Source organism: Oryctolagus cuniculus, chromosome 8 (genome assembly GCF_051225735.1).
Source record: "Oryctolagus cuniculus isolate XC-2025 breed Fujian yellow rabbit chromosome 8, ASM5122573v1, whole genome shotgun sequence".
Taxonomy (NCBI): domain Eukaryota; kingdom Metazoa; phylum Chordata; class Mammalia; order Lagomorpha; family Leporidae; genus Oryctolagus; species Oryctolagus cuniculus.
Genome location: NC_142874.1, coordinates 43,860,370 through 43,887,180, shown reverse-complemented (window position 1 = coordinate 43,887,180; position 26,811 = coordinate 43,860,370). Strand labels below are relative to the sequence as shown.

The following is a 26,811-nucleotide window of genomic DNA, read 5'->3' as shown; positions in this document are numbered from 1 at the left end:
GGGTGAACCAACGGCAAAGGAAGACCTTTCTCTCTGTCTCTCTCTCTCTCACTGTCCACTCTGCCTGTCAAAAAATAAATAAATAAATAAAAATATTGTTATATCTGATTGCTGATGAAATGATGATGTTTTGGATATATTGGGTTAAGTATCTTTTAAGTTAATTTTACCTGCTTTTTACATTTTTAATGTGGCTGTCAGGAAATTGAGAATTACATGTTTGCATCACATTGTATTTGTGTTGGGCAATGCCACTCTAGAAGGAGGTTATATAAAGTTTAGTCCTGGCTGGGCCTCTTTTTGCTGTGTGACCTTGGAAAGATTATTTAACCCCTCTGTGTTTCTGTTTCTTCCTCTAAAGCACGGGTGGAGAATCTTTTTTCTGCCCAAGGGCCACTGAGATATTTATAACAGCATTCAAAGCCGTACAACATGATCAGCTTAGAGATTAGCCTGCTATGCAGTCACCGAATCTTGAGTCCCACGTGTGGTTGCCTTGTCAGGACCAGACCAAATGATTTCACAGGCCTTAAACAGCTGGCAGGCGTTCCCACCGCGGCTCTGGAACGCGGTCATTTTTAATACCCAAGACAGGGTTATTGTGAAGACTGAATTAAGTCATGGGCACCATGAAGAAAAGGGCCAATATATAACAAGAATTCAGCGCACGTGAACTACTATCATTGTTGATATGCCAGAGGAGTCTAGAATTTGGAATTAGCTGGCTTTGATATATTAGTAATTTTTAACTTTATGGAACTCCTGAGCTAGTCTTCATTGGACAGCTATAGAATAGTGTTTTTTTTTTGTTTTTTTTTTTAAGCAGGAAACAAAGTATTCTGGTGAAGCTTTACAAGTCTTAGTCCCAGGGCAGAAAAACTCGTTACTTTTTTTGTATATTCTGATTATTAAAGAAGCAGAGACTATGCAATATGCTCCCTTTTCTTTGAATATGATTTTCTTTTCTTTATATTTACTTTTTATTAGTTGATATATAAAATTGTATGTATTTATGGAATTTATATTGAATTTTCTTTAATTCTGTGTGCTTTTGTTTATTTTTCTAACAGTATTACTTGTTTTTTCTGACTGTGATTGCCTTTTCCCCATGTGTAAGTGTAGCTCTTTGTCTGATGTAGTATGTTTTAAGCAGAAAGTGTTCTAATTTGGGGAGCCAAGTTCTATATGACTATATTAAGACTTATTTCCAAAAAAGTAAAAATTGCTACAGTAAGAATATTGTTTATTTGCTTAAAATTTAAGAAGCTTTGCATGCAAAAACAATTTGGTACACAGTGCTGAGGCAAAGTGGATATACCATTTATAATATTTGGATCTGGTTTTCCCTTGTCATAGAGGGTCACTCTATTTTTATAAATAATGATCATATATTTATATCCGTCCTTGCATTTTGCTTATTTGAGCAACTATTTCCATAGTAAAACTACATAACATTGCAATTTCAAAACCCAGTTTGTTGCAAATTAATTGATTATTTTCCACTGAATTTTAGTTTTAGGAAAAAAAAGGTATAGAGAATTTGTTTTGTTTTTAAAGTTTAGGAGTGTATTCAATCACGATGCTGGGATGTTGTCAGTCACCTCTGCATTGTGGGTTACATAGCTTCCATTTGTTACAGAATAGTGTCCCTCCAGGCTTGGAGCTGTAGGAAGTTTATGTTACAAGTAGGTTCTCTTTAATGGCTTGCAAACCAGATTTAAGCATTTTGCAGATAAGGAAGCATAGACTGCAATTAATTAACTTCCCCGAGTCACACAGAGGCACAGCAGTGGTTGGGATTGGGGGCTGCTTGGTCCCATGGACTCCGCATAGGCCAATCCAGCAAGCTTCCTCCCCTGTTCAGTTTATTCATTTCTTCTTGTAGTAAGAACCTGGGAGAGTTGTTTATCTGTTTTGCCTTTTCTTTGTTCTTCTGTAATATATATGAGCATTATTGGATCAATTTATTCATTCACCTAATATTTGCCAAGTATATTCTGTATACAAGACACTGTTCTGGGAATTGGATAATTTAATATGACTGTTTCTTTTTTTTTTTTTTTTTGAGTGAAGTATTATTTTATTCCATTTTGAAGAGTCTTAAAAAATACATTATTTTTTCAAATAAAATGCTTCAAGGGAAAAGAAGAAATTTGAATTGCATCAAATACCTGGCTCTTTTGAAAATAACCTGTTGAATTCCAGCAACCAAGAGTCGATGTGAGTTTGTTTGCACAAATCAAGTTGTGCACCTGGGAACAAGTGGACTCAGGTTCTGAAGGTCCATCCAGTGAGTTCTGCTGTAATGATGTCGGCTTGACTCACAGATCAAGGGTTTCACTTTGCTGCAGGCAATGCTATAGTGTGTCACTGAAGAGCTCCCCAGCATCTCAGGGCTGGGGCAGCTGTGGCGGCAGCTCTGTGATGTCAGCAGCAGTGTTCTCTCTCTCTCTCTCTTTTTTTTTTTTCTGCTTCCACATTTTTTTGAAACTTTTATTTAATGAATATAAATTTCCAAAGTACAGCTTATGGATTACAATGGCTTCCCTCCCCCCATAACGTCCCTCCCACCCACAACCCTTCCCTTTCCCACTCCCTCTCCCCTTCCATTCACATCAAGATTCATTTTCAATTCTCTTCATATACAGAAGATCAGTTTAGTATACATTAAGTAAAGATTTCAACAGTTTGCTCCCACACAGAAACATAAAGTGAAAAATACTGTTTGAGTACTAGTTATAGCATTAAATCTCAGTGTACAGCACACTAAGGACAGAGATCCTACATGAGGAGTAAGTGCACAGTGACTCCTGTTGTTGACTTAACAAATTGACACTCTTGTTTATGGCATCAGTAATCTCCCTAGGCTCCAGTCGTGAGTTTCCAAGGCTATGGAAGCCTTTTGAGTTCACCGACTCTTATCATATTTAGACAAGGTCGTAGTCAAAGTGGAAGTTCTCTCCTCCCTTCAGAGAAAGGTACCTCCTTCTTTGATGGCCCGTTCTTTCCAATATGACTGTGTTTCAAAACATTTGTAGAAAGATGGAATTAGCATGTAAGTGTTTTGGTTCAAAAAAATTGTTGAAATCCATGCTTAGTTCATCCCTAATATGCATTTTTCACGAACTTTTAGGGACTTCTTGAATGCAAGGACTTCAGTGCTTTTTTGCACCAAATAACCTATCCTTTCATTGTATTTTTCCATTATCTTCTTGAAATGCCCTCATATAAATTAATATCAGTGAAGGCTGTTATGGAGTTCAGGGGAAACTTTTGGGGGAGATGTGGAGAACCAGTGAACCTGCCACAGAGCAGGAAGTGCTGGTGTGGGACCCAGAGCCCACGGGCAGATTGCAGAACAGCCCGACACATGGCCCAGAGGACAGAGAGCACACTGGCTTCTTCCAAGTCGGGGAGAATGCAAGATCTGCTGTGGGGCCAGATTGATGCAACCTGTTGACAAGACTGTGGTGTTTATAGATTTTTAAAAATTCTTCCAGTTCTGTTACTCACTTTCATCCTAAATAACTATTTATTTCATTCTTGTGTACAAAGCCCTGGGCTTTCTGTTAGGGGTTTGGAAGTGGCCCTTCTTTTTCTTCCCACCTCCATACTTTAGCATTCATCATCAACTTGTTATAGGTCCAGGCAGGACATAAATCCAAAGTGTGAGGTGCTGGTTTGCTGAGGCTGTTGGAATGTATATCCTCAAACCTGGTGGCTTAATTCTGTCACAGTTCTGGAGGCCAGGAGTCATAAATCTTGCTCCCTCTGGGACGACGGGGAGAGTTCGTGGTCTCTAAACAGCCTCTGTGACTGGCTGTCTTCTTGGGCTTGGGGCCATGTCAGGGCAGCCTCGTCTCTATCTTCATATCGCTTTCTCTTCTGTGTGTTCTCTCTTCTTACCTCTGTGCCAAGTCTCCCTCTATCTTTTTCTTATAAAAATACTTGTGATGGCAGACAGTGCAGGGTTATTTCTACATTGCAAGATCCTTAGTCCTATCTGCAAAACCCTTTTTCCAGATAAGGTAGTATTTACAAGCTCCCTGGATTAGAACTTGGTATCTTTGGGTGGCCAGTCAGACTACTACATTCATGCAGCACACTAATCATTTACAGTGATTGGAACAACTTTATCTCTTACTGTATTGTCCTCTGCATTATTTTCTTAATTTATTTGAGAGGTTGGGGGGAAGTGGGGAAGCAAGCCAAACAGGTGCTCAGGGAACTCCCATCTGCTAGTTCAGTCTCCCAAATGCCTGCAACAGCCAGGGCTGCGCCAGGCTGAAGCAGGGAACTGGGAACTCCAACTAGGTCTCCTTTTTGGGTGGCAGAAACACAACTACTTCAGCCACACCTGCTGTCTCGCAGGGTTAGGATTAGCAGGAAGCTGGTGTGAGGTTGGAACTGAGCATTGAACTCAGGTACTCCGAGAGGGTTGCAGTGTCTTTAACCGCTAGGCTAAATGCCTACCCTTGTCCTCAGCAGTATTGACAAAGCAGCCTAGATGCCAACTGGAGACTACTCGTGGGGAAGAGCAATACATGATGTGTGTTTTCATTCTCAGGGACACTTGAGTACCTGCTATGTGTTACTAACTAAGCTCTTGGGTAGAAGTGCGGTAAACAAAACCCTCCACAAGCTCTCAGTTCCAGAGGGCTATGAATGGACCAGCACACAAATTCTTAAGAGAGTAGAGCCAGAGCTGTGATCATCGCAAGCACTGGGGTGGTGTGAGCACACAAGAGGGACACTTAACCCGGGCTTGGGTGGCAGGAAGACTACTGAGAGGAGGTGAAATACATGCTGGTCCTGAGCTGGCGCCACGGCTCACTAGGCTAATCCTCCGCCTTGCGGCGCCGGCACACCGGGTTCTAGTCCCAGTCAGGGCGCCGGATTCTGTCCCGGTTGCCCCTCTTCCAGGCCAGCTCTCTGCTGTGGCCAGGGAGCGCATTGGAGGATGGCCCAAGTCCTTGGGCCCTGCACCCTATGGGAGACCAGGAGAAGCACCTGGCTCCTGCCATCGGATCAGCGCGGTGCGCCAGCCGTGGCGGCCATTGGAGGGTGAACCAACGGCAAAGGAAGACCTTTCTCTCTGTCTCTCTCTCTCACTGTCCACTCTGCCTGTCAAAAAAAGAAAAAAAAAAAGGAAAAGAAATACATGCTGGTCCTGAGGAATGAGTAGGACTTTACCAAGAAGTGGTAAAGGATGTCCCAGGTGGGGGAAATGACCTGTGCAAATGCCCAGAAATCTCAGGGAGAAATTGGCAAGGACAGAGAACAGTAAATGCATAGACCTAGAGGCTACTGAGAAGCCTGAGGGACCAGGGACGGTGATGGATTGGGGGAATTGGAGGATGAAGTAAGGAGGAATCCCAGTGGAATTCCCATTTCTGCTTTGGGCACCCAGGTTTGTTCAGTGAGAAGGTAAGGCTGGTGTGGCTGGGAGAAATGGAGACCGGATGATCGGTTCAGTTTGGGAGAGAGGTGACCCCTGAATCTGTTGCTGGGATCACTGTCTCTCTTTGTACATTAAAACTCACCATGGCCAGGGATAAGGAGTCAGCAGCTCTCCTTGTCATTTACCCTTACACAGATCCATGGAACACTGCCAAGGACTGATTCATATGTAAATTGTTTGGAGTTAGAATTTGTGAATCACTTAACATAAATAATGGTAGAGGATTGAATAATCTAAGTTCAGAATTGCTCGAGATATTCATATTACCTTTAGAAATATTCTGGAAAATCTAGAGAATATTTTTGCAGATTAGAAGGAAAGACTACATATGGATTTCATAAGAAATAGAAATATACCACTTAAAGGTTTTTATGCAGTACTTTGGCTATGCTCCTGGTGACATTAGTTTAAAAAGAGGATTGTTTTAAAAGGGGATTGTTCCTTCATAGACAATTTCCAGGGATAGAAAGAGGCTGGGAAACAAAGAGAGCTCCCACATCCCAACAAAAACATCATCTCTGTCTTGGAGATTCCTGGGCTAACCATTTTCAAGTAGAAGACAGGTGGCTGAGATGGTACACAGTGGTGGAGACAGTGTTGCTGCAATATTTGCTTGATATTTGAAATGTGACACTGCCAGTGGTCCTGGGAGAAGTTCCACAGCATATCCCCCAGAAGAGTTTCTGTTGTATGTTTTATTGAAAAGGATAATAATTTCAGAAGGTGTAGTCCTATGTGATAGTCATCTTATTTTAATTCCAATTTGAGAGAGCTTCTGGGGGCACTGGTGATAGGGATTATTTTACATGTTTTTCTCCAAGTTAGCATCACAGACAGAGCCTCTGAAAACAGGAAAATCTGTAGAGTCTTCCAACTTTGGAGAAAATGAGGAGTGGGTGGAGAATTGAAGGGGTAGATCCATTTCATGGTAACATAAAAAACCTGATTTATGACCGTGGTAGTAATAACCATTGTCTTTGCTTCACATAGAGTGAGATAAATTCATTTGCGTGCTTTTATGTGTTCACAGAAATATATCTAACTCTGCCTTTAGTATGATTAAGGACATGCTTGGCACAAATCATCCAAAAGCTTGAGAATGTGTGAATAGATAGGGACACTTGCCAAGTCTTCCTTTTGTGTGACCACAAGGGTTGGCTGTGAGCTGCTTCCCAAGGGAGAGAGCAGGGTGCTGCCTGCTGCTTTGTGCTACTGCTCCGTCACTTGGGCAGATGGGACTTGGAAACAGGCAAGAGGCCCTGTTTCTGACTTGCAGCTGTGGTTTGTTAGGGCCTGAGACCCTCTGTTCTTTCAGGAGATCTGGAAGTGTTTGAAGAGTCCAGAGCCAGTCAGAGACATCACTACCCTAAAAAGAAGCGTAGACTCACCTCTTTGCACAAAGCCCTGTCTGCTTATTGCTCCCCAACTCGGCATGCTGCTGCTGCTTGTTTTAAGGAGTTAAATATTTCTAGCTTTCCAGCTATCATGTTTATTCTGAAAAATTCCAGCTTCACTCTTGCTGAAATACAACCCCTTTGAAAGGCGATGTATGTAGAACCCAGAGTACAGGCTTGGGTGTCAGCAACCTGCATTTACATCCCTACCTCCAAGGACTGTTCTAAGGAGAAAGTGCTAAAATATTACACAAGGGTCTTGTGCAGTGTGCTTGCCACTGACCAGTAGTGAATCCCTTCCTGGTAAATGTTGCTTCCTTTCTTTCCCTTGCTTCAGTTAAGCATTTGCCAACACTGATTGAGTAGAGAAAGTGCAGTGCAATCAGCACTCAAGACATACAACTCGCCACGTGCATGAGCCTGCAAGACTTTCTCTGCATGCTACTTATTCATTTGTTATAACTTATTCCTCCCATTATTGTCAAAAAGGATTTGACATGACTTAGAATATAAATACTCATACTCATGGATGCATGAAGATAAGACAGAACCATAAAAGGCATACTGAATTAGGGATAAGACAATTATTTTATTACTGCAATGGGACAGTAAATCAAGCTCAGAAAGTGATGATAGCAAAAGCCAAAAGGGCTATTTGAGGGATCCAAGCACATCTATCTATGTGGATTTGTACATATATGCATATTTAGGTGGCAAGTATTCTCTTAAGTGGTAGGTTTTATATTACAGCTAAACTGTTAAATACCTAGAATGTGCAAGAGGTCAGTCAGTAGATTTTGCAGTGTTCTCTAAATGCAGACTAATTTGTTATTAAAGTAATTGAGGATCAACAAATTGGCTACAGAGAGGTTTCCATGTCTCATTTGAACTAGAGCAGTCATCATTTATGGCCCATGGATTGCTGTATGGAAAATAAGTCCTCAATGCTGTGAGAGGACACTTTGCTGCAGTGCTGATCCCAACTGCATCGCTCGAGGGGACTGATAGGTGGTGCTTTCTCAGAGGAGAAGTTATTATCCTTAAAGTGAGAACAGTGATCCCCCAACACAGTAAGTTTCCAGATTTCTGAGATAGAAGATGATAAGGAACACCCATCTGGTGAATGATTTTATATCCAATCATAGAGAAAGAAAGTTTCCATTTTATAGCTTTCAACATGAAATTCAAATTCACTGGTAAAGATTTAAAAACTGAAAGTTTTAATGATGGAAGTTGTATGATATGCATGGAAAATTTTATTATGTATCTAGCCTTTATTTCTGAGTGTATGCTGAACTGAACAAGCATTCTGGCAGAATTAACTGGCATGTGCCATGTATCTGTGCTTCTACAGCACCACAGCCTGCGAGGGTACTGGGAGTAGTGATGAGATAGGTGGCGTGTTTTAGGTGCCATGACAGCACCACTGGGCCCTTTGGGGGAATGTTCCAAAGTCTGACAGTGGCCATGAGACGTCCACCCGACCTGCTGTCTCTATGGCAACCGCCTCTATGAGCCAAGAGAGATGGCGTCCCTTAAGCATTGGATCTGCAGACTGTGTTTATCTTGTAGTCCTCCAGTCTGTAGAGCACAGGACAATCTGTGGTTTCTGATTCCCTCTCTACTCCTTTATTTTACAGGAACATCTGATTGAGAACGAGGTGTCAATTCTGCGCCGTGTGAAACACCCCAATATCATCATGCTGGTGGAAGAGATGGAAACGGCAACTGAGCTGTTCCTGGTGATGGAATTGGTGAAAGTAAGAGGGTGGAGGGATTTACTGGTGCCCAATCCCAAGATGTAATAATCCTGGATATTGTATAACCAGAAAAATGCTTTTCTGCCTTGTAATTTTATCTATAATCATCAACTTTAGCAGCACACATGTCATCTTCTTCATGTCCGCCAAGCCAATGAGTCATCATTCTCACCTTCACAGCACTGGACTGTTGGTGTGTTGATAGGCTCCGTTTGGTATCCTTTAGGGCGGAGATCTCTTTGATGCAATTACTTCTTCAACCAAGTACACCGAGAGAGACGGCAGCGCCATGGTGTACAACCTGGCCAACGCCCTCAGGTATCTCCACGGCCTCAGCATTGTGCACAGAGACATCAAGCCAGAAAACCTCTTGGTACGTCACCTCTGCTTTTCCTGTTCCACCTCCTGCCTCCCTCCCTATAAAATGATCAAAGCTAGATACAAACTGTGACATTTTATAGTTGTATCAATCCTGCAGTAAGAGATTTAAAATTTAGAAAGCCATTAAGATTCAAGTCAATGATAATAAAATGCTAATGGATTTCTTGAATTCATCTACATTTACTGTTTACCAGATGTTAGAAAATATATTTTAGTTTGTGTTTTAATTGATGGCATTGACTGAGCAAAGATGAGCTGGAAAATTATTTTATGGGGCAAAAAATTCTGAAGAATAAATTGGAGAGAGAACTACTGGATTGTAGGAGACAGAAGTAGAATATGAGGGTTCATTTATGTGTGGGGCAGAATTTTGGAAATAGTCTAGTTCATTCTTCTAAGCTTTACAGATATGGAAATGGAGATGGAAAGATGCTCATCTTTTTTTATAAAAGATTTATTATATTTATTTGAATGACAGAGTTACAGAGAGAGGTAGAGACAGAGAGAGAGGTCTTCCATCTGATGGTTCACTCCCCAGATGGCCGGAACTGCGCCGCTCAGAAGCCAGGAGCCAGAAGCTTCCTCTGGGTCTCCCACGCAGGTGCAGGGTCCCGAGCACTTGGGCCATCTTCCACTGCCGTCCCATGCCACAGCAGAGAGCTGGACTGGAAGAGGGGCAGCTGGGACTAGAACCGGTGCCCATATGGGATGCCAGCACTTCAGGCCAGGGCCTTAACCTGCTGTGCCACAGCACCGGCCCCAAGATGCTAATCTTTGTTGAGTATAAGGCTCATTTATTCTGTTGTTCTACAGAAGAAGAAACCTTTTTGGTGATGGCACTCAGAGACCTTTGTAATCTCATTCCAGCTTCCTGTCAGCACCCTTCCTTACACAGCATGTCACTCACCTGCGTGCCATGTTTAACTCACCCTCCTGGTGAGCCTTCATAACTAGACACAGCTAGTTAACGGAAGCCAACCCCTGTGACTATGCAGTAGAGGAATTTTAGAAAAGCTGGTTGGGGAGTTTTGCATGCACAGACACTCTAAACACACACACGAGACAGTTGGCTTCTCTATTTGCATCTTTCAGGGTTGGGTGCCATCTTAATGACTTCTTGGGAGGTGAGCTTGTCACTACCCATCCTCGTAGTTAAGACTTGACTTTATTAACAGCCTTTCACCTCCATTGCTTCTGTCTCTTCTGGTCTTCATTTGCAGTGACCTGTCTCCCAACAATGTGAAAAACTTACTCGTTCTATAAGCCATTAAGCACGAGTTAGGTCTTCTTTGACATCACCCAGATTCTCTGGGCCGAGTTCTGTCACAGCCTTCTCTGGTTTCTGCTATGCTTGCCGTAGTGTTTTGAATTCGTCATTGACTTGTCTAGGTCCTCCTTTAGGTCATAAATACCACAGCAGGGTAAGGTTCATGTCTCAATTGTCTGTATCATCAATGCCTTGGACAGTGCCAGGTAAGCAATATATGGAGTGTGCAGATATACGGAGTCAGTGCTTGGCAGTTGACACTGACAGTCACTCGGCTAGCTAGCAGCTGGCACTCAAACTTAAGTCTTTGCAGCCTACTTTGTGCTTGTACTACATAAGTAATCACTGAATGGAAGGTTCCTTCCAAAGTTCATGGAAAATGTGTAGTGTGAAGAAACTAGGCATAGATTTCAAATGATTTACACCAAAAGAGACTTCTCTTTTAATTCCATTTTTTATGAGCTTTTTGAAGTATCCTCATATGCATCAGAGTACAGGCTTTTGAGGCCATCCCAGGGACCTTTTTTTTTTTTTTTTTTTCTGATCCAGAGTGTGTGTTTTTCCTTTTTGGTAACATCATGTGAGGATTTCTGGGTGTCTACTTAAAAGTTTTGAACTTTTTTTTTAGTATGTCCTGTCTTAAAGAATTATACAAATTGAACCTCCCTAATCCCCAAATCCAAAATCCAATATACTCCAAAATCCTACACTTTTTGATCACTGAAATGACATCACAAGTGCAAAATTCCCTGCCGTGAACCTTTGCTTCATGTACAAAATTATTAGAAATACTTTTATTAAAAATTACTCTCAGGTCATATGTATATGAAATATAAATGAATATCATATTTAGATATCTCATCTGTGACATCTCATATGTATATTAAAAATATTCCAAAATCCCAAAATATGCAAACACTTATGGTCCTGAGCATTTTTGGTGAGGAGTTCTCAACCTGCATTTCAATTCTGTAAATTCCTGTTAGAAAAATCTCTCTTCTCTGGACACAGAAAGGAGAGCTGTTTTATGAACTCCAACGAGGAGTGGAGACAGAGTCGTAAACCAGCCTCAGGATGAAAGGAGGGCTATGCACAGCCTTCCTACCTCAAAGAGCCTCTCATCCATCGTGACCGTGCAGAGGTCGCAGGCTCCTGCTGCATCCGAGTTTGGCCAGGGCTTTCTCCAGGTGCCCCCTTAACTCCTTGCTCTCCACAGCCCACCTCACCCCTATAGCTCAAGTTGCTGATATTCTCTGTGAATGTAGGTATCACAAGGTTACTCTGCAGTCAGCCTGTCCTGCAGCTCTGATTGTCAAAGACCCAGCCCAGAGGAAGACTGAAGCATGAGTGACCGTCACTGTCAACCAGGATGGGTCCATTTCGCCCCTCTCACCTCCCATTTCTTCTCTTTTCCGCTTACGGTTTTTTAACGTGTGTGAATTCTCCTTGGAGTCGGACACCTCCTCCTTTTCTCTTGCCCAAGTCAAGGGTGGATAACATGGCAGGGCTTGACATCTCCAACACTGCATGTTGTAGGATATAGCTAGGGAGTCGGAATTAGGTTCCCTGCCCAGGATGAGCGTGCTCCTGTTCTCCTAAACCTGCCCCCATGCCATTCTGCAACACAAAAGTTGGGGAGCAGGAAGATGGTGATGAAACTGAGACCTGCACGGGGATAGTGTGTGAGGTGGAAAGGCCAGGGGGCCAGGCCTCAGAAGCAGCCTTAGCCGCACTTAGCTAAGTACCGTGTGTGCCCTTGAAAACGTAGCAAGGTCACTCAGTTTCTAGATTGAGAAGTGCCTGCAGGTTGGAATTGGCCTAAAAAGTAAACACCCAGAGGGTCTGTTGGCCTCCTCCTGTCCAAGAACTGATTCAGTTTTTACACAGCAGTGTTCAGACATCTGATTTGCATCCCCTTGTCTGGTCGCAGGGTCATAACTTAAAGCGCTGCCAGTGGAGATGGATGGGTGGCCGTGTCAGGGAGCACGGGGTGGCCGTTAATGCCGTGAGTTACAGCCTGGTGGTGCCCTGTCAGAGACCAGTGATAAATTCAGCTCTGCCCAGAGTTCTGGGGACAGGGGAGAGAGGAGGGTTGGTTTCTCATATTTGAAGTCCTTCTAAATCATTATGTTGACATTTTATTTAGAGAACATGCAGTGTTCACTTGGTGTGGGGGGTGCATTCCTCACATTTCTTATTTTTGCCTTCTGAGAGCCGCTTGGACAGAAGCATCACTCAGCTTGTGAGGGGTGGGCATTTGCGCACTGCAGGGCTGGAGCAGGCGCCTTGTGACTGTTTACATCCAGTCAGAGCTCTGTAAAAGCGCGGGCTCCGACAGCTGTGGATCAGAGACAGCATCTACTGCAGGAGCCTTCCCAGGGCTCTTCCTGGGAACTGGGGTTTGGGGAACATGAGTTTCCATCTCTCTTCCTGCTGTCTGGTGGGGTGACTGCAAACATCCATGGAGATGGTAGGGGATAGAATATTGGAGTCTGCAAATTCCCCCCGACTGTCTGTTACTAGGGAGGGCCACACTCCGCGGAGAGGCGGAGAGCCTCTGACATTCCTAATCATTTATTAACTTTTAGAAAAATCGGTTGATTAAAGCAGTGCCATGTGTGTAGCTCCACCCGTATACATACACAGTTTTCCCTGAGATTTGGAGGTTTTCTCATATTGTCTTTTACACGTTTTTTTTTTTTTGAAAGATTTACTTATTTATTTGAAAGAGTTACACAAAGAGAAAAGGAGACACAAAGAGTGAGAGAGGTCTTCCATCCTCTGGTTCACTCTCCAATTGGCCGGAATTGCCGGAGCTGCACTGATCTGAAGTCAGGAGCCAGGAGCTGCTTCTGGGTCTCCCACATGGGTGCAGGGGCCCAAGGACTTGGGCCATCTTCCACTGCTTTCCCAGGCCATAGCAAAGAGCTGGAGAGGAAGTGGAGCAACCGAGACTCGAACTGGCACCCATTTGGGATGCTTGCACTGGAGGCAGCGCCACAGCACCGGCCCCTGTCTTTTACACATTTGCTTCTGTGTCTGGCTAGCCCTGGGGAGAGATGAGTCAGATAAAGTACTGTTGTTTCAGGCCAGCCTGCCCCTTGTGACACTTCCCTTTTGATGATCCCTTTTGATGATTTGCCAAGAAGTACCACATACCCAGAAATAACTCGGTGACTTTAGACTGTGGAGTCCCTTTCTCTTAATGCTTCTGCATCTGACTGTGAATTCTTTAGAGGGGATGTGAAACACAGGGCTTCTGGGTATGGACAATCCCTCATACCCAGGAGTCTCTAAATTGGGTGCTTAAAATAAACACTATTTTTCAAAAATTATATCCAGTGAATATATTTTAAAGTTGTGAAAACAAAATACCAGTGTCATTAAGTCTTTTTTGAATCTCGTGAAACAGACATCTAGAGAATTGTGCTTCAGATATTGTTATTGTTGTAATTACTTGGGGAGTTTCTAACGTCTAGGTTTTAGTAAATGCATCATAAATTCTAATTTTATCCAGTTACTCTTGATGATGTTTACATTAAACGTAATGGATGAAGAGTTGTCCTGAGACCATGGCCTGACTAAGAATGTGGATTCTGTTCCCCCAGATGACATCACTGATAGCGCTGGTTAAATTTCTGCTGATTTATGCGCTACTCAGAATTGTAAATGTTTGTGAGGCCATGAAATCTTCACCATCGCTCCTTCAACACTTTAATTTTTTTTAGATGTATTTATTTATATGAAAAGCAGAGTGACAGGGAGGGGAGGAGAGGATGAAGGAGAGAGGAAGAGAAGGAGAGGGGAGAGAGGAGATCTGTCTGTGGGGTCACTCCCCAAATGGCCACAACAGCCAGGCCTGTGCTGGGCTGAGGCCACGAGCCTAGAACTTCATCTGAGTCTCCCACATGGGTGGCAGAAACTCAAGTACGTGGCCATCTTCCAATGCTTCCCAGGTGTGTTAGCAGGGAACTGCTTTGGAAGTGGAGCAGCTGAGACCCAAACTGCTGCTGCAGTATGGAATGGGGGGTCCCACACCAGCCCCACTCCTGTGACACTTTCATGTCATGAAGATGTGTTCTGGGTATATGTGCAGAGTACATAAGCCTAAAAGAAGTTATGAAAATACCAAGATGAAAAATTACCTTGTTAAACAGACAAGAACATCACCGGTAAGGGATGTATTTCATGCCATTCTTTTTTAAATGCTGTAAACTCGGGGAATGATTGGCGTGGGGAGCCCTGAGGGTCCAGATACATTTTAGTGATGACTGTGTAACCCCCTCCCCAGTCTGGTGTCAGACTGATGGATCATGCTGTTCACATGCTTATCTTGAGCAAACATTGTTTTCTAAATTTTTCTCCTCCTCAGTAGTTGAGATGAAAATCTGGTTCATTTCATAGTAAAATATGAGAAAAAGAAAACTAAATATGCTTAAGGTATAAAAATAGTGAAAGACATTATATGAGTATATTTTAAGTCTCTACAGTTACTTTTATCAGAAATGTAGTGCTTTCGAAGCAGCCAGCCAAGAGACAGATAGACTGTACAAGCAAGTTAGGATTGGAGTCAAATCCAGATGATGCTAGCATATATGCTGGTTGCTTCCAACCCTATCCATTTGTGATGCAGCTGTCATTTATGATCAGCTATGTCCTGTAGGGCAGTGGTGGGGAACGTCCAGCATCCAGAAAATCATCTGGTCTGGCCCTGCCAACCATAGGCAGGACTCAACATTCAATCATTTGAATTAAGTTGATCATTTTGTATGGCCCACCAGTGAGGTTATGAATATCCACATGGCTCTTGGCAGAGAAAAGATTCTCACCACTACTGTGGGAGGAGTTTGCTTATATGTAAATTTAGCTTTCACTAATTATGGAACCAATACATGTTTATTGTAAACATTTTGGAAACTGAAAAGTAAAAAGAAGAAAATAAGTGATTTATAAATGGTACCACCTAGAGATCAACTTTTTAACATTTTGGTATTTTCTGTGTAATTTTTTACATTAGATAATAGATTATTTTCTTTTTTACTTTAAATAATAGAGTATTTCCCATATGATGATTATTTATTCGAAAAGCACTTTTTGGCAGCTGTGTAATATTTTATTATAGAGATGTGCTGTGATTTAGTAACTGCCCTATAAGCCATATGTTGTATCCAGTCTGAAAAAAAACAAAGATAAATTCTGAGATTGACATCCTCATATATAACCTCTGGGTCCATCTCTATTCTCTTTCAGTAGATTACTAAAAGTGTTATGAAGATGTTAAGAAATTTGATACATATTGCTTAAATGCTTCCTAGAAAGGTTCTTTGGTTTAAGCATAAATATTCACATCTTCATCAGCGTTTTAAATCCATTTCCAGTATTAAAATTATCTAATCAACCACTCGTTCCAGAAAAGAGAAGGAGTATTTGTCCCTGTTTTTTGGCTCTGTCTCATTTGACCAAGCTTTACAGCATTTGAAAAATACAACATGAAATACATCCCTTACCTGGGATGCCTCATCTGTTTAATAATATCATTTTTCTTCTTAGTATTTTTATAACTTCTAGGCTTATGTGCTCTGTACACATACCCGGAACACTTCTTCATGACTTCAAAGTGTCACGGGGTGGGGCAGGCGTTGTGGGGGTAGCTGGTTAAGCCGCTGCTGAGGACACCCACATCCCATTATCACAGTGATGGCTTCTGATCCAGCCCCCTGACTAATGTGCCTGGAGGCGGCAGAAGATGACTCAAGTGCTTGAGTTCTGCCTCCCGTGTGGGAGCCTCAGATAGAATTCCTGGCTCCTGGCTTCCCTCTGCCTATTCCCTCAGCCCCACCTGCTGTGGCCATCTGGGGAATGACCCTGTGGATAGAAGATTCATTCATTCCCTCTCCCCCTCTCCCCCTCTCCCCCTCTCCCCCTCTCCCCTCTCTCTCCTCTCTCTACCTCTCCCCCTCTCCCCCTCTCCCCCTCTCCCCCCTCCCCCCTCTCTCTCCCCCCCTTCTCCCCCTCTACCTCCTCCCCCTCTCCCCCTCTCCCCCTCTCCCCCTCCCCCCTCTCTCTCCCCCCTCCCCCTCTCCCCCTCTACCTCCTCCCCCCTCTCCCCCTCTCCCCCCCCTCCTTCTCTCCCTCCTCCCTCTCTCCTTCTCTCCCCCTCCCCCCTCCCCCCTCCCCCTCTCTCTCTCCCCCTCTCCCCACTCCCACATCCCCCCTCACTCTGCCTTTTAAATAAACAGATTTTTAAAAAATAGTGCTGCCTGAGTGTGGCGAGGATTTCAAGGCCCTCGCAGACAGTTCTGAGTAGCCCAGAGCCATCCCATGTCAGAGATGAAGACGCTTGCTCAGGGGGCTTAAAGGACTTTCACAGGCCACACAGCCAGGAAATGAGTAGAGTTGTTTTTCAAGTTCAGGCTGCCAGATCTCAAAGTTCTTTTTCTTCCTGAACTTTCAAGATTCTCCTCATTTGATATTTGTATTTCACCATTAACTGTCCAGAAAACAAGGCTGCCATCCCCACTCCTAATTTCATTTTCTCATGGGCACTGAGTAAAGACCATTTCTTGGACTCCCGAGTACCTCGCACACCGTGAATGCTAAGTTACAGTCAGTTTCCTGCCACCTGCACCCTCACCTGCTGTGGAAGCAAGCACCTGTGTCCATTGTATTCCTGGGTAAGGTGCTTTCTGCAAAGATGGAAAATAGATCTTTTCCAAATTTCACACAATTTTGCAAAATCTCTGAAGAGAAAAATAAACACTTTAAAGCAGCAAATAGAAATCATGAGTTCCTGAGTTTGTTAGTAAATATGTCTCTCTCTGCCTAATTCCAAGGGCCCTCCTGTATTCACTGAGAAAAAATAACCTGTGCTTTTCCTCTGGTCTCTGTCTCAGGTGTGTGAGTATCCTGATGGAACCAAGTCTTTGAAGCTGGGCGACTTTGGGCTGGCCACTGTGGTGGAAGGCCCTTTGTACACAGTCTGTGGCACACCAACCTACGTGGCTCCAGAAATCATTGCTGAAACTGGGTGAGAGTCCTGGAGATGTTGGCTAGTGCTTTTAACTGCGGTAGGGAAAGGTATATTCTTGTGGCTATGCTGCGATGGTAGAGGGGAGGAGGAGCAGAGAGACCGGTGGCCACACAGGACTTCTACCCAGCAAGTAGCGTCTGTGCTTACATAAGCAAGAGCCCTGGCCCTGGGCTTTGGGCCCAAGGATGGTCTTGGAAATGTAAAATCACTAATGCTGTGGTTAGGTTGAGCGAAAAATAGATGAATTTGTCCAGAGGATAGTGAAATGAACAATTTTACACCAGCAATATCCCTTGTCCTAGCAGGTAATGCTGCAGTAAGGTGGAAGGTTCTTGGAAGTTGTATAAATGCTCCTGTCCCGCCCCTACTTTTGTTTTCCAGCTATGGCCTGAAGGTGGACATTTGGGCAGCCGGCGTGATCACCTACATACTTCTCTGTGGGTTCCCGCCATTCCGAAGGTCAGTGCCGTGGAGTCACTGTGTTTGAATTGTAAGTTCTCTCCTGTGGGCCCGGAAGCACACACTTCACTCCTGGCAGTCAGGACCAGGAAATGGTCAGTATAAAAAATGTCACTTAGAATTTACACAAGGGCACACTTCTTTTTTTATCTAAGAATGTCCAAATGTACATTCATTCATCGAGGCATTGACACTGTGTATGGTCCTCAGCATTTCTTTCATAAAATAGACCTGTAACACGTGGCTCAATTTCCAGCTTCTAGCTTTTCAAACAAGAGTAAGATTTAGGGCCCGGCATTGTGGTTTAGTGGATAGAGCCACTGTTTGCAATGCTGACATCCCATTTGGGCTATGGTCCCAGCTGCTCCACTTCTAATCCAGCTCCCTGCTGATGTGTCTGGGAAAGCAGCAGAAGACGGCCCAAGTACCTGGGCTCCTGTACTCCGGTGGGAGACCTGGACGAAGCTCCTGGCTTCAGCCTGGCCCCAGCTATAGCAGCGATTTGGGGAGTGAACCACTGAGTAGAAGATCTTTCTTTCTCTCCCTCACCCCCGTGTATATATATGTGTGTGTGTGTAACTCTGCTTTTTTAAAAAAAGATTTTCTTAAAAAAATTAATTGATTTGAAAGGCAGAGTTACAGGGAGGCAGAGAGAGAGAGAAGTCTTCCATCCACTGATTCCCTCCCTAAATGGTTGCAACAGCCAAAGCTAGGCCAATCCAAAGCCAGGAGCCAGGGGCTTCTTCCAGGTCTCCCATGCAGGTACAGGGGCCCAAGGACTTGGGCCATCTTCCACTGCTTTTCCAGGCCATAGCAGAGAGCTGGATCGAAAGTGGTGCTGCTGGGACTCGAATTGGCATCCATATGGCACTGCTGGCAGCAGCTTTACCCGCTATGCCACAGTGCCAACCCCTATAACGCTGCTTTTCAAATAAATGAATAACTTTTTTTCTTTAAGATTTAAAGATCCATGTGAAACGATGTGAATCTTTCCAGGTGTACTTTTTTTCGGTGTCTGATACTTGTCTCCCTGGCTTGATGTGACTGCAGATTATTATTGTCATCATTATTATTATTGTCATCATTATTATTATTGTTATTTAAGAGGCAGAGAGAAGGAGAGAAGACTCACATCTGCTGGTTTAGTCCTCTAATGCATGAAGTGGCCAGGTGAGCTAGGGAACTGGAAACTCCATCCAGGCCTCCTGCATGGTTGGCTAAAACCCAGTTACTTGAGCCATCACTGATGCCTCCCAAGTCTACATGAGCAGGGAGCTGGAGTCAGGAGCTAGAGCCACAGTTGGAGCCCAGGCACCCCAATGTGACACTAGGCTAACTAGGCCTATCCCTAAGAGCACTTATTTAAACAATTCATAGGAACACAAGCTCTTTCTACATTCATTTTATCAGCGCACATAATACTTAATGAGGAAGTAGAATTACAAACACTTTTGGCACACGCAGGCCTGGGTAAGACCTGGGTACACTTTAAATGGGGGTTTGGGAGATGCAATGCAGACAGTAGTTGTGGTGTTTGGAACGCCTACCAGTGTGGGCCCCAGCCTGCCTCCCAGTGTGGACCCCGAGGGGAGTGACGCCCTCAGTCGTGGCCTTCCGTGTGATCAGTTTCATCTCTTCCTCTGGAGCAGACGAAAGGCTGTGAAGCAGCAGTGAGGGTAAGGATGCAGGTGTGATGTTCTGAGTTCTGCTGAGCTCTCTTGACGTTTTAATGCCGTTTTGTGTTCCTCTTCCAGCTATTTGTGGAAAAGCTGCTGTTTCCCAGGCACTATTTTGAGGGCCAGGAATAAAGTGGTGAAAAAGCATAATCCCTGAGGTCGTGGTTTGTCTTAGTCTGTTTGAGCTGTTTTAACCGTGTGGCTTGTAAGCAACAGATTTAATTCTCACAGTGTGCAGCCTGGGAGGTCCAGTTTCAAGGCACCAGCAGGTGCCTTACACACATCTTCCTGCTGTAACCTCACACAGGGGAGGGGCAGGGGAACCTGAGCCCTCTCAGGACAGCTCCACCCTTAGGACCTGATCAATCATTTACCCCAAAGGTGGCACCTGCTAATGCTGCCACATTGGGAATTAGGTTTCAATATAGGAATTTGGTGGGGGCGGGGATACACAAATATTGAGTCCATGGTATTTGTTTATGGTAGTACACTGGGTCAGGCAATGAAAAATAGGTTCATCTCTCTCCCACCAACATTTTATTATGAAAACTTTTAAACAGAAAAGTCAAAAGGTTTATCTTTTCTTTTAAAAAAGATTTATTTTATTTATTTGAAATAATTGCAGAGAGAGGTAGAGACAGAAAGAGAGGTCTTCCATCCGCTGGTTCACTCTCCAATTGGCTGCAACGGCCGGAGCTGTGCCAACCTGAAGCCAGGAGCCAGGAGCTTCTTCCAGGTCTCCCATGAGAATGCAGGGGCCCAAGCACTTGGGCCATCCTCCACTGCTTTCCCAGGTCATAGCAGAGAGCTGGATCAGAAGAGGAGCAGCCAGGACTAAAACCTGGCGCCCATATGGGATGCCAGTGCCTCAGGCCACGGCTTTAACCTGCTGCACCATAGCGCTGGCCCCAAAGGTTTATCTTTTTAAAATTATGTTTCCTAACTGAACAATTCTGTCTCTTTTTTTTTTTTTTTTTTTTTTGACAAACACAAGAGTGACACAGATGTTTGTATCTACTCTTGAGAGCCTTGTGGTGTAAAGACACACAACCCAAGAATATTACCGAAGGCAAGCTTATTTGAGGGCTGGAAGTCACAGATGGTCCAACAAAAGCTGTAGCGTTTGCGTGGGATGCTGGAGTGGGAGCAGGGTTTTTGTAGGTAGAAAGCTTTCTCCACCTACCTGTCAGCATCGGGGTCTTCCAGCAAGGTCACTCCCTAGGTGAGCTGCACACATCAGTTAGCTCTGCTAACAGGTGGCTCCAAAAGGTAGGGGAATAAAATGATTTTATGGATCCATTAGGTGGTCTTTTGGGCTGGCTTGGTGGAAGTTTGATGGTCAAGTCTGGCCTCCCTCACGTCCAGTAGTGGGCTTCATGTCACCTGGGACAGCAGAGATTCCTCAGCCATATTTCTTTCCTCACCCAGTGAGCTAGCCTGGGCTTCCGGTGATGGCGGATGCATGATTGCCTGGGCTTCCGGTGATGGCGGATGCGGGATTCCCAACGCAGCCGGGGCGGGGAAGTGCAGAGCAAGTTTCACCTGCCTGAGCACTGCCTCAGATTCTGTTTGCCTCCCACTTAAGCATGCCCCATTGGCCAATTCAAGCCAAATAGCTAAGCCGTGAGAAAATGAACTGAGTGCTAGGCGTAGAGGGAACGAAGTGACTTGTGGCGGTTTACACTCTGGGCTCTGTTGGATTCGGAGGTGGCCTGTTTGGGAAACTAGTCAAGTGCCGATGAGTAGTATGTGTGGACGGCAGGTGGTCCTGGAGCCGGTGCATCCTGGTTGACCTCTGGTTCAGCACAGCGAAGATGAGCTGGAAAAGGGCTCTGGGGATCGGGTTTTGAGGACTGTGTGCTCACAACTCCCTCTAGTGTTTCCAGGTGCCAGTGCAGCCTGGGAGTGTGTGCCTGTTAACGGCAGTGAGGCACAGATGGAGTATGTTATTCGTCATGGTCGGACCCAGTGTGAAGCAGGGTTTGGTGGAATATGAGGATAAGATTCGCTAATCAGAAGCAGCAAAGATATTTTCTTGAGGCTGATGCTGTTTTATGTTATATTCAGAAGTGGGTTTTATGACTCCAGGTAGCTTTCTCTAAAAATTGTAAGAATATGTTTTCCCTCTTTTACATCATATTGTAATGAGAGAGAATCTGTGCCAGCGCCATAGCTCACTAGGCTAATCCTCCACCTGCGGCACCGGTACTCTGGGTTCTAGTCCTGGTTGGGGCGTCGGATTCTGTCCCGGTTGCTCCTCTTCCAGGCCAGCTCTCTGCTGTGGCCCGGGAAGGCAGTGGAGGATGGCCCAAGTGCTTGGGCCCTGTACCCGCATGGGAGACCAGGAGGAAGCACCTGGCTCCTGGCTTTGGATCAGCGCAGCACGCCAGCCGTAGCAGCCATTTGAACCAATGGAAGGAAGACCTTTCCCTCTGTCTCTCTCTCACTGTCTAACTCTGCTTGTCAAAAAAAAAAAAAAAAAAAAAAAAAAACAAAAAACAAACGAGCGAGAGAATTTGTAATGCTAAATATCAGTTACAGAAGCATCTTCACAGCATATAGGGATATTCTGTGTGATCTTACAACTGGCAATATTAAAATGCATGCAACAAACCATGAAATGGTATGTTTGTATGTATTGGACAAACAGAGATGGAGACAGACAGACAGGCAGACATCTGCTGGTTTACTTTCCAAATGCACACAACAGCCAAAGCTGGGCTAGGCCAAAGCCAGGAGTCTGGAACTCAATTCTTGTCTCCCACATGGGTGGTACAGACCCATGTACTTGAGTCGTCACCCACCGCCTTCCAGGATGTGCATTAGCAGGAAGTTGGAGGCCGAGCTGGGAACCAAACCCAGGTCCTCTGACATGGGACGTGGGTATCCTGTGGTAGCAGTATTTTTTATTTTTATTTTTATTTTTTGACAGGCAGAGTGGACGGTGAGAGAGAGAGACAAAGAGAAAGGTCTTCCTTTGCCGTTGGTTCACCCTCCAATGGCCGCCGTGGCCGGTGCGCTGCAGCTGGTGCACTGCGCCTATCCGATGGCAGGAGCCAGGTGCTTCTCCTGGTCTCCCATGGGGTGCAGGGCCCAAGCACTTGGGCCATCCTCCACTGCACTCCCGGGCCACAGCAGAGAGCTGGCCTGGAAGAGGGGCAACCGGGACAGAATCTGGCGCCCCAACTGGGACTAGAACCTGGTGTGCTGGTGCCGCTAGGCGGAGGATTAGCCTAGTGAGCCGCGGCGCCAGCCTGGTAGCAGTATTTTAAATAATGACAAGTGATGATAGTCTAAAATAAATATATAAATTTGTACTTAAAATGAAAGCCTTTCAAATACATATTGTCATTCTTTTATACAGCAGATACCTATAATGAACTCAAAGTTTTTAAACTAAAATTATTGTTTGGAATTTACTGTTTCAGCTTCTCTGGCTGCAGTGTCTTTCTTCTTCCAGGATTTTCAGGTTTTAGTTTTAGCTTAACATGTGTTCTCCGCCCCCCCGCCCCGTCTTTTTAAACATCAACTCCACCCTTACTCAGAGTTCATTTTTCAGGGACATCTCATGTTTTAGTTGTTGCCTAAGCAAGTCTGTTCTTAGGGCCACCAACAAAAAGTATTATTTGTATGACTCTACTTAGATTTTTGATATTTCCCTTTTTTGCATTTATAATTTGAATTTATTTTTAAAACCATTTTTGGACATTTCTCTTTTTAAAAAATGTATTTATTTATTTGAAAGGCAGAGTTATAGGGAGACAGAGACAGAGACAGAGTTGGTTGACTCCCCAGATGGCCATTATGGCCAGAACTACGCTGATCTGAAGCCAGAAGCCAGGAGCTTCTTCCAGGTCTCCCATGTGTGTGCAGAGACCCAAGGACTCGGACCATATTCCACTGCTTTCCCAGGCCATAGCAGAGAGCAGAATTGGAAGTGGAGCAGCCAGGACTCGAACCAGTGCCCATAAGGGATGCTGGCACTGCAGCCTGAGGCTCTACTCGCTACACCACAGTGCCGGCCCCTGGACGTTTCTCTTTAACACACTAGTGCGTGTGTGCACACACACACATATACTCTGTGAGTGAAACGTTTCCACATCATTTGTGGGGTAGCTTACAACATTTTTAGGTTACCTTGGTTGACCTTCAGTGACTTGACATTGAACAGAGAGAGTACACACAAACACTTATGTTGTTTTTCAGGCTTTTCATAAGGGACAGGATAGCCTTTGGCACCTTGACCTAAGGGCTTTATTGTTTCAGAATAACAAAGGGCCCTGAACCATGTGAAGCCAATTGTAGAGTGTTAGTGTGATAATAAGTCCAGTGTAGACTTGATCAGAGTAGCTGTTCTTATGTAACTAGCAAGATGGACAAATCAGCTTTAGCTTTTGTTCTTCTAGTGAGTGTCAAGTTCACAGCCTTGGTCCTTTGGGGTCCCATTCTCATTGCAGGGACAACTCAGGGTTTTGTTTATTGGTTGAGGATGTTTTGCCAAGAGCTGACTTCTATAAATGACAGACGGCAGGTATACTTCCAGCATTTTTGCTGTTTTTTTTTTTTTTTTTTTAATTAACAAAAGATACAATGACTAAGAAAATGTGAGCTTTGAGATTCTAGAAAGCCAAAGGGGAAATAAGAGGACTGATAGAGAGGGATGGCAAAAAGGGAAAAGTTCTGGAAACAGGTAATTTTTTAATGTTTTCTTCTAATGTCTGTTGAGTTCTCTCATTCTCTAAAGGTTTCTATAGACTCTCCATCTGGTCTGAGGTGTGTTTTTTTTCAGTCAGCAGGTAATACCAGTGAGAATAAAACATGTTGGGGCTGGCATTGTGGCACAGTGTGCTGAGCCGCTGCTTGCAATGCTGAGATCCTGTATCAGAGTCCTGGTTAATCCTGGCTGGTCTGATTCCAACCCAACTCCCTGCTAACCCACCTGGGAAAGAAGCGGATGATGGCCCAAGTACTTGGGCTCCTGCGACCCATGTGGGAGACCCGGATGGGGTTGCTAGCTTCTTCCTTTGGCCTGACGCAGCCCCTGGCTGTTGCATGCATGAGGGGAGTGAACCAATGGATGGACATGTGCTCACTCGTGTGTGTTCTCTCTCCTCTTCCTCCTCTTCCTCCCACACCTGCCCCTTGTCTGTCAACATGTCTTTCACATAAATAAATCCATCTTAAAGAAAATGTTTTGGCATATTGAAAAAGTTTTGTGTGCCTCAAAGAACATCACCGTTTTGGAGAGCAGAGGGGCTCTCCTGCCTTGCCTGGTTTTCTGGCCTGGACTTTGCTTCTCAGTGTGCCCTTGACCAGACCCCAAGGGCCTGCCCACGCCCTTCCAGCTGAGCTTGGTTAACTGTCCTGGATATTCACCAACCTCACAAACGCTACTCTTTACCAGAGGAGAAATGAGGCTGCCAGATCATACACAGACCTAGAATCTGTCTCTGGACACTGCTTAAAATGACCTCCTTCTGGGGACACCATGCTGGCTTGTGTCCTTCTTTGAGAGGTTTGGTACAAAACCCTGAAGACTGGGGACAGAAATTCTAAGTAAGTTTTCACGCTTGCCAGGTAATACTTCCACTTTGGAGATTTTTCTAAAAACTTTTGGCCGGCGCCGTGGCTCACTAGCCTGCGGCGCCAGCACTCTGGGTTCTAGTCCCGGTTGGGGCGCCAGATTCTGTCCCGGTTGCCCCTCTTCCAGGCCAGCTCTCTGATGTGGCCCAGGAGTGCAGTGGAGGATGGCCCAAGTGCTTGGGCCCTGCACCCCATGGGAGACCAGGAGAAGCACCTGGCTCCAGGCTTCGGATCAGCGTGATGCACTGGCTGCAGCGCGCCAGCCGCGGTGGCCATTGGAGGGTGAACCAATGGCAAAGGAAGACCTTTCTCTCTGTCTCTCTCTCACTGTCCACTCTGCCTGTCAAAAAAATTTTTTTTAATTGATACATAATAATTGTATGGGGTACAGAGTGGGAATTCAACATAGGTCTATAGTGTGTAGCCATCAGATTAGGGCAAGTGGCATTTCTGTTACCCCAGACATTGGAAATGGCATTTGTCTTTCAGTGCCTGACTTCTTTCAGTTAATTGTAATGTCCTCCAGTTCCATCCATGTTGCTGCAAATGGCAGAACGTCACTCTTTTTTTTTAATGGCTGAAGAGCACTCCATTATATATAATAAAACAGTATAGTAAAATAATATCTATATAATATAAAATATAAATTATATAATCTAACCTGTTTATAATATATAATTACACAATTAATATAAATGTATATTTACATTATATATACTCTATATTGTCTTCATCTGTTGATAGACATTTAGATCGATTCTGTACCTTGGCCATTATGAATACAGCCGCATTAAGCATGCAAGTACAGATGCTTCTTTTTACATACTGATTTCATTTCTTTTGAATATATATTATATATATTATATAATATATATTATAATACCTTATGTAATACTTAGTTATTTTTATATATTATATACTATATATTATATACTATATATTATATAATATAATATATAATATATAGTATATAATATATTATATATATATATATAATCTCCAATCCACTTCTGGATTTTGACATTGACTCTAACAGTCCATTCTGAGCTTTCTCCTGGAGCATTGTAATGGCCTAGAAAGCTGCTGACTTTGTTTCTTGCTCTGGCCATGGATGTACCCATCACGTGAGGCAAGATCTATGGCTGCAAGAGGTAAAATTTTAGGAGAGATTGGGGCCATTCAGTACGCTGATTTTTCTCTCAGTGGTGGTTTCACATATCCACTGCACCTTTCACCAAAGCTTAGAGATGATTAGTTCACTAGGCACCAACTGTGCTTCAGGTGCACCTTTCGCCTGGGACAGTCAGGCCCAGGTTGCGGAGGAGGAATGCCCTGGGGGAGCAGCCAAGGCAGGTTTGCCTCAACCTGTGCAATCTAGTTGGGCTCTTTCTCAGAGTGAGCTTACAAGAGGGTCACTCTGTAATGTTGAGATGGTTACATCAGGAATTTTTTTAAGATTTTATTTATTTTAGAGGTAGAGTTACAGCCAGTGAGAGGGAGAGACAGAGAGAAAGGTCTTCTGTCTGTTGGTTCACTCCCCAAATGTCCACCATGCTGGAGCTGCACCGATCCAAAGCCAGGAGCCAGGTGCTTCTTCCTGGTTTCTCATCTGGGTGCAGGGGCCCAAGCACTTGGGCCATCTTCTGCTTTCCCAGGTCACAGCAGAGAGCTGGATTGGAAGAGGAACAGCTGGGACTAGAACTGGTGCCCATGTGGATTGCTGGCACTGCAGGCAGAGGATTAACCTACTGGGTGATGACACCAGCCCCAACATCAGGAATATTTTATTCAAATGCTTAT

At 44.3% G+C, this 26,811-nt stretch overlaps 1 protein-coding gene across 5 annotated transcripts in view; it reads left to right on the top strand.

The window, feature by feature from the left end:
- DCLK2 (doublecortin like kinase 2) overlaps positions 1–26,811 on the top strand; it is a 182,504-nt gene that overhangs the window by 146,155 nt on the left and 9,538 nt on the right. For all 5 annotated transcript variants that reach the window (XR_518609.5, XM_008267349.5, XM_002716906.6 and 2 more), the window contains 4 exons: positions 8,496–8,615; positions 8,842–8,988; positions 17,157–17,290; positions 17,675–17,752. Coding sequence is in view for 4 of the 5 variants with exons in the window: in XM_008267349.5 (XP_008265571.2) it covers positions 8,496–8,615; positions 8,842–8,988; positions 17,157–17,290; positions 17,675–17,752 (479 nt within the window). In the remaining variant the exon portion in view is untranslated. The remainder of the gene's footprint in view (positions 1–8,495; positions 8,616–8,841; positions 8,989–17,156; positions 17,291–17,674; positions 17,753–26,811) is intronic.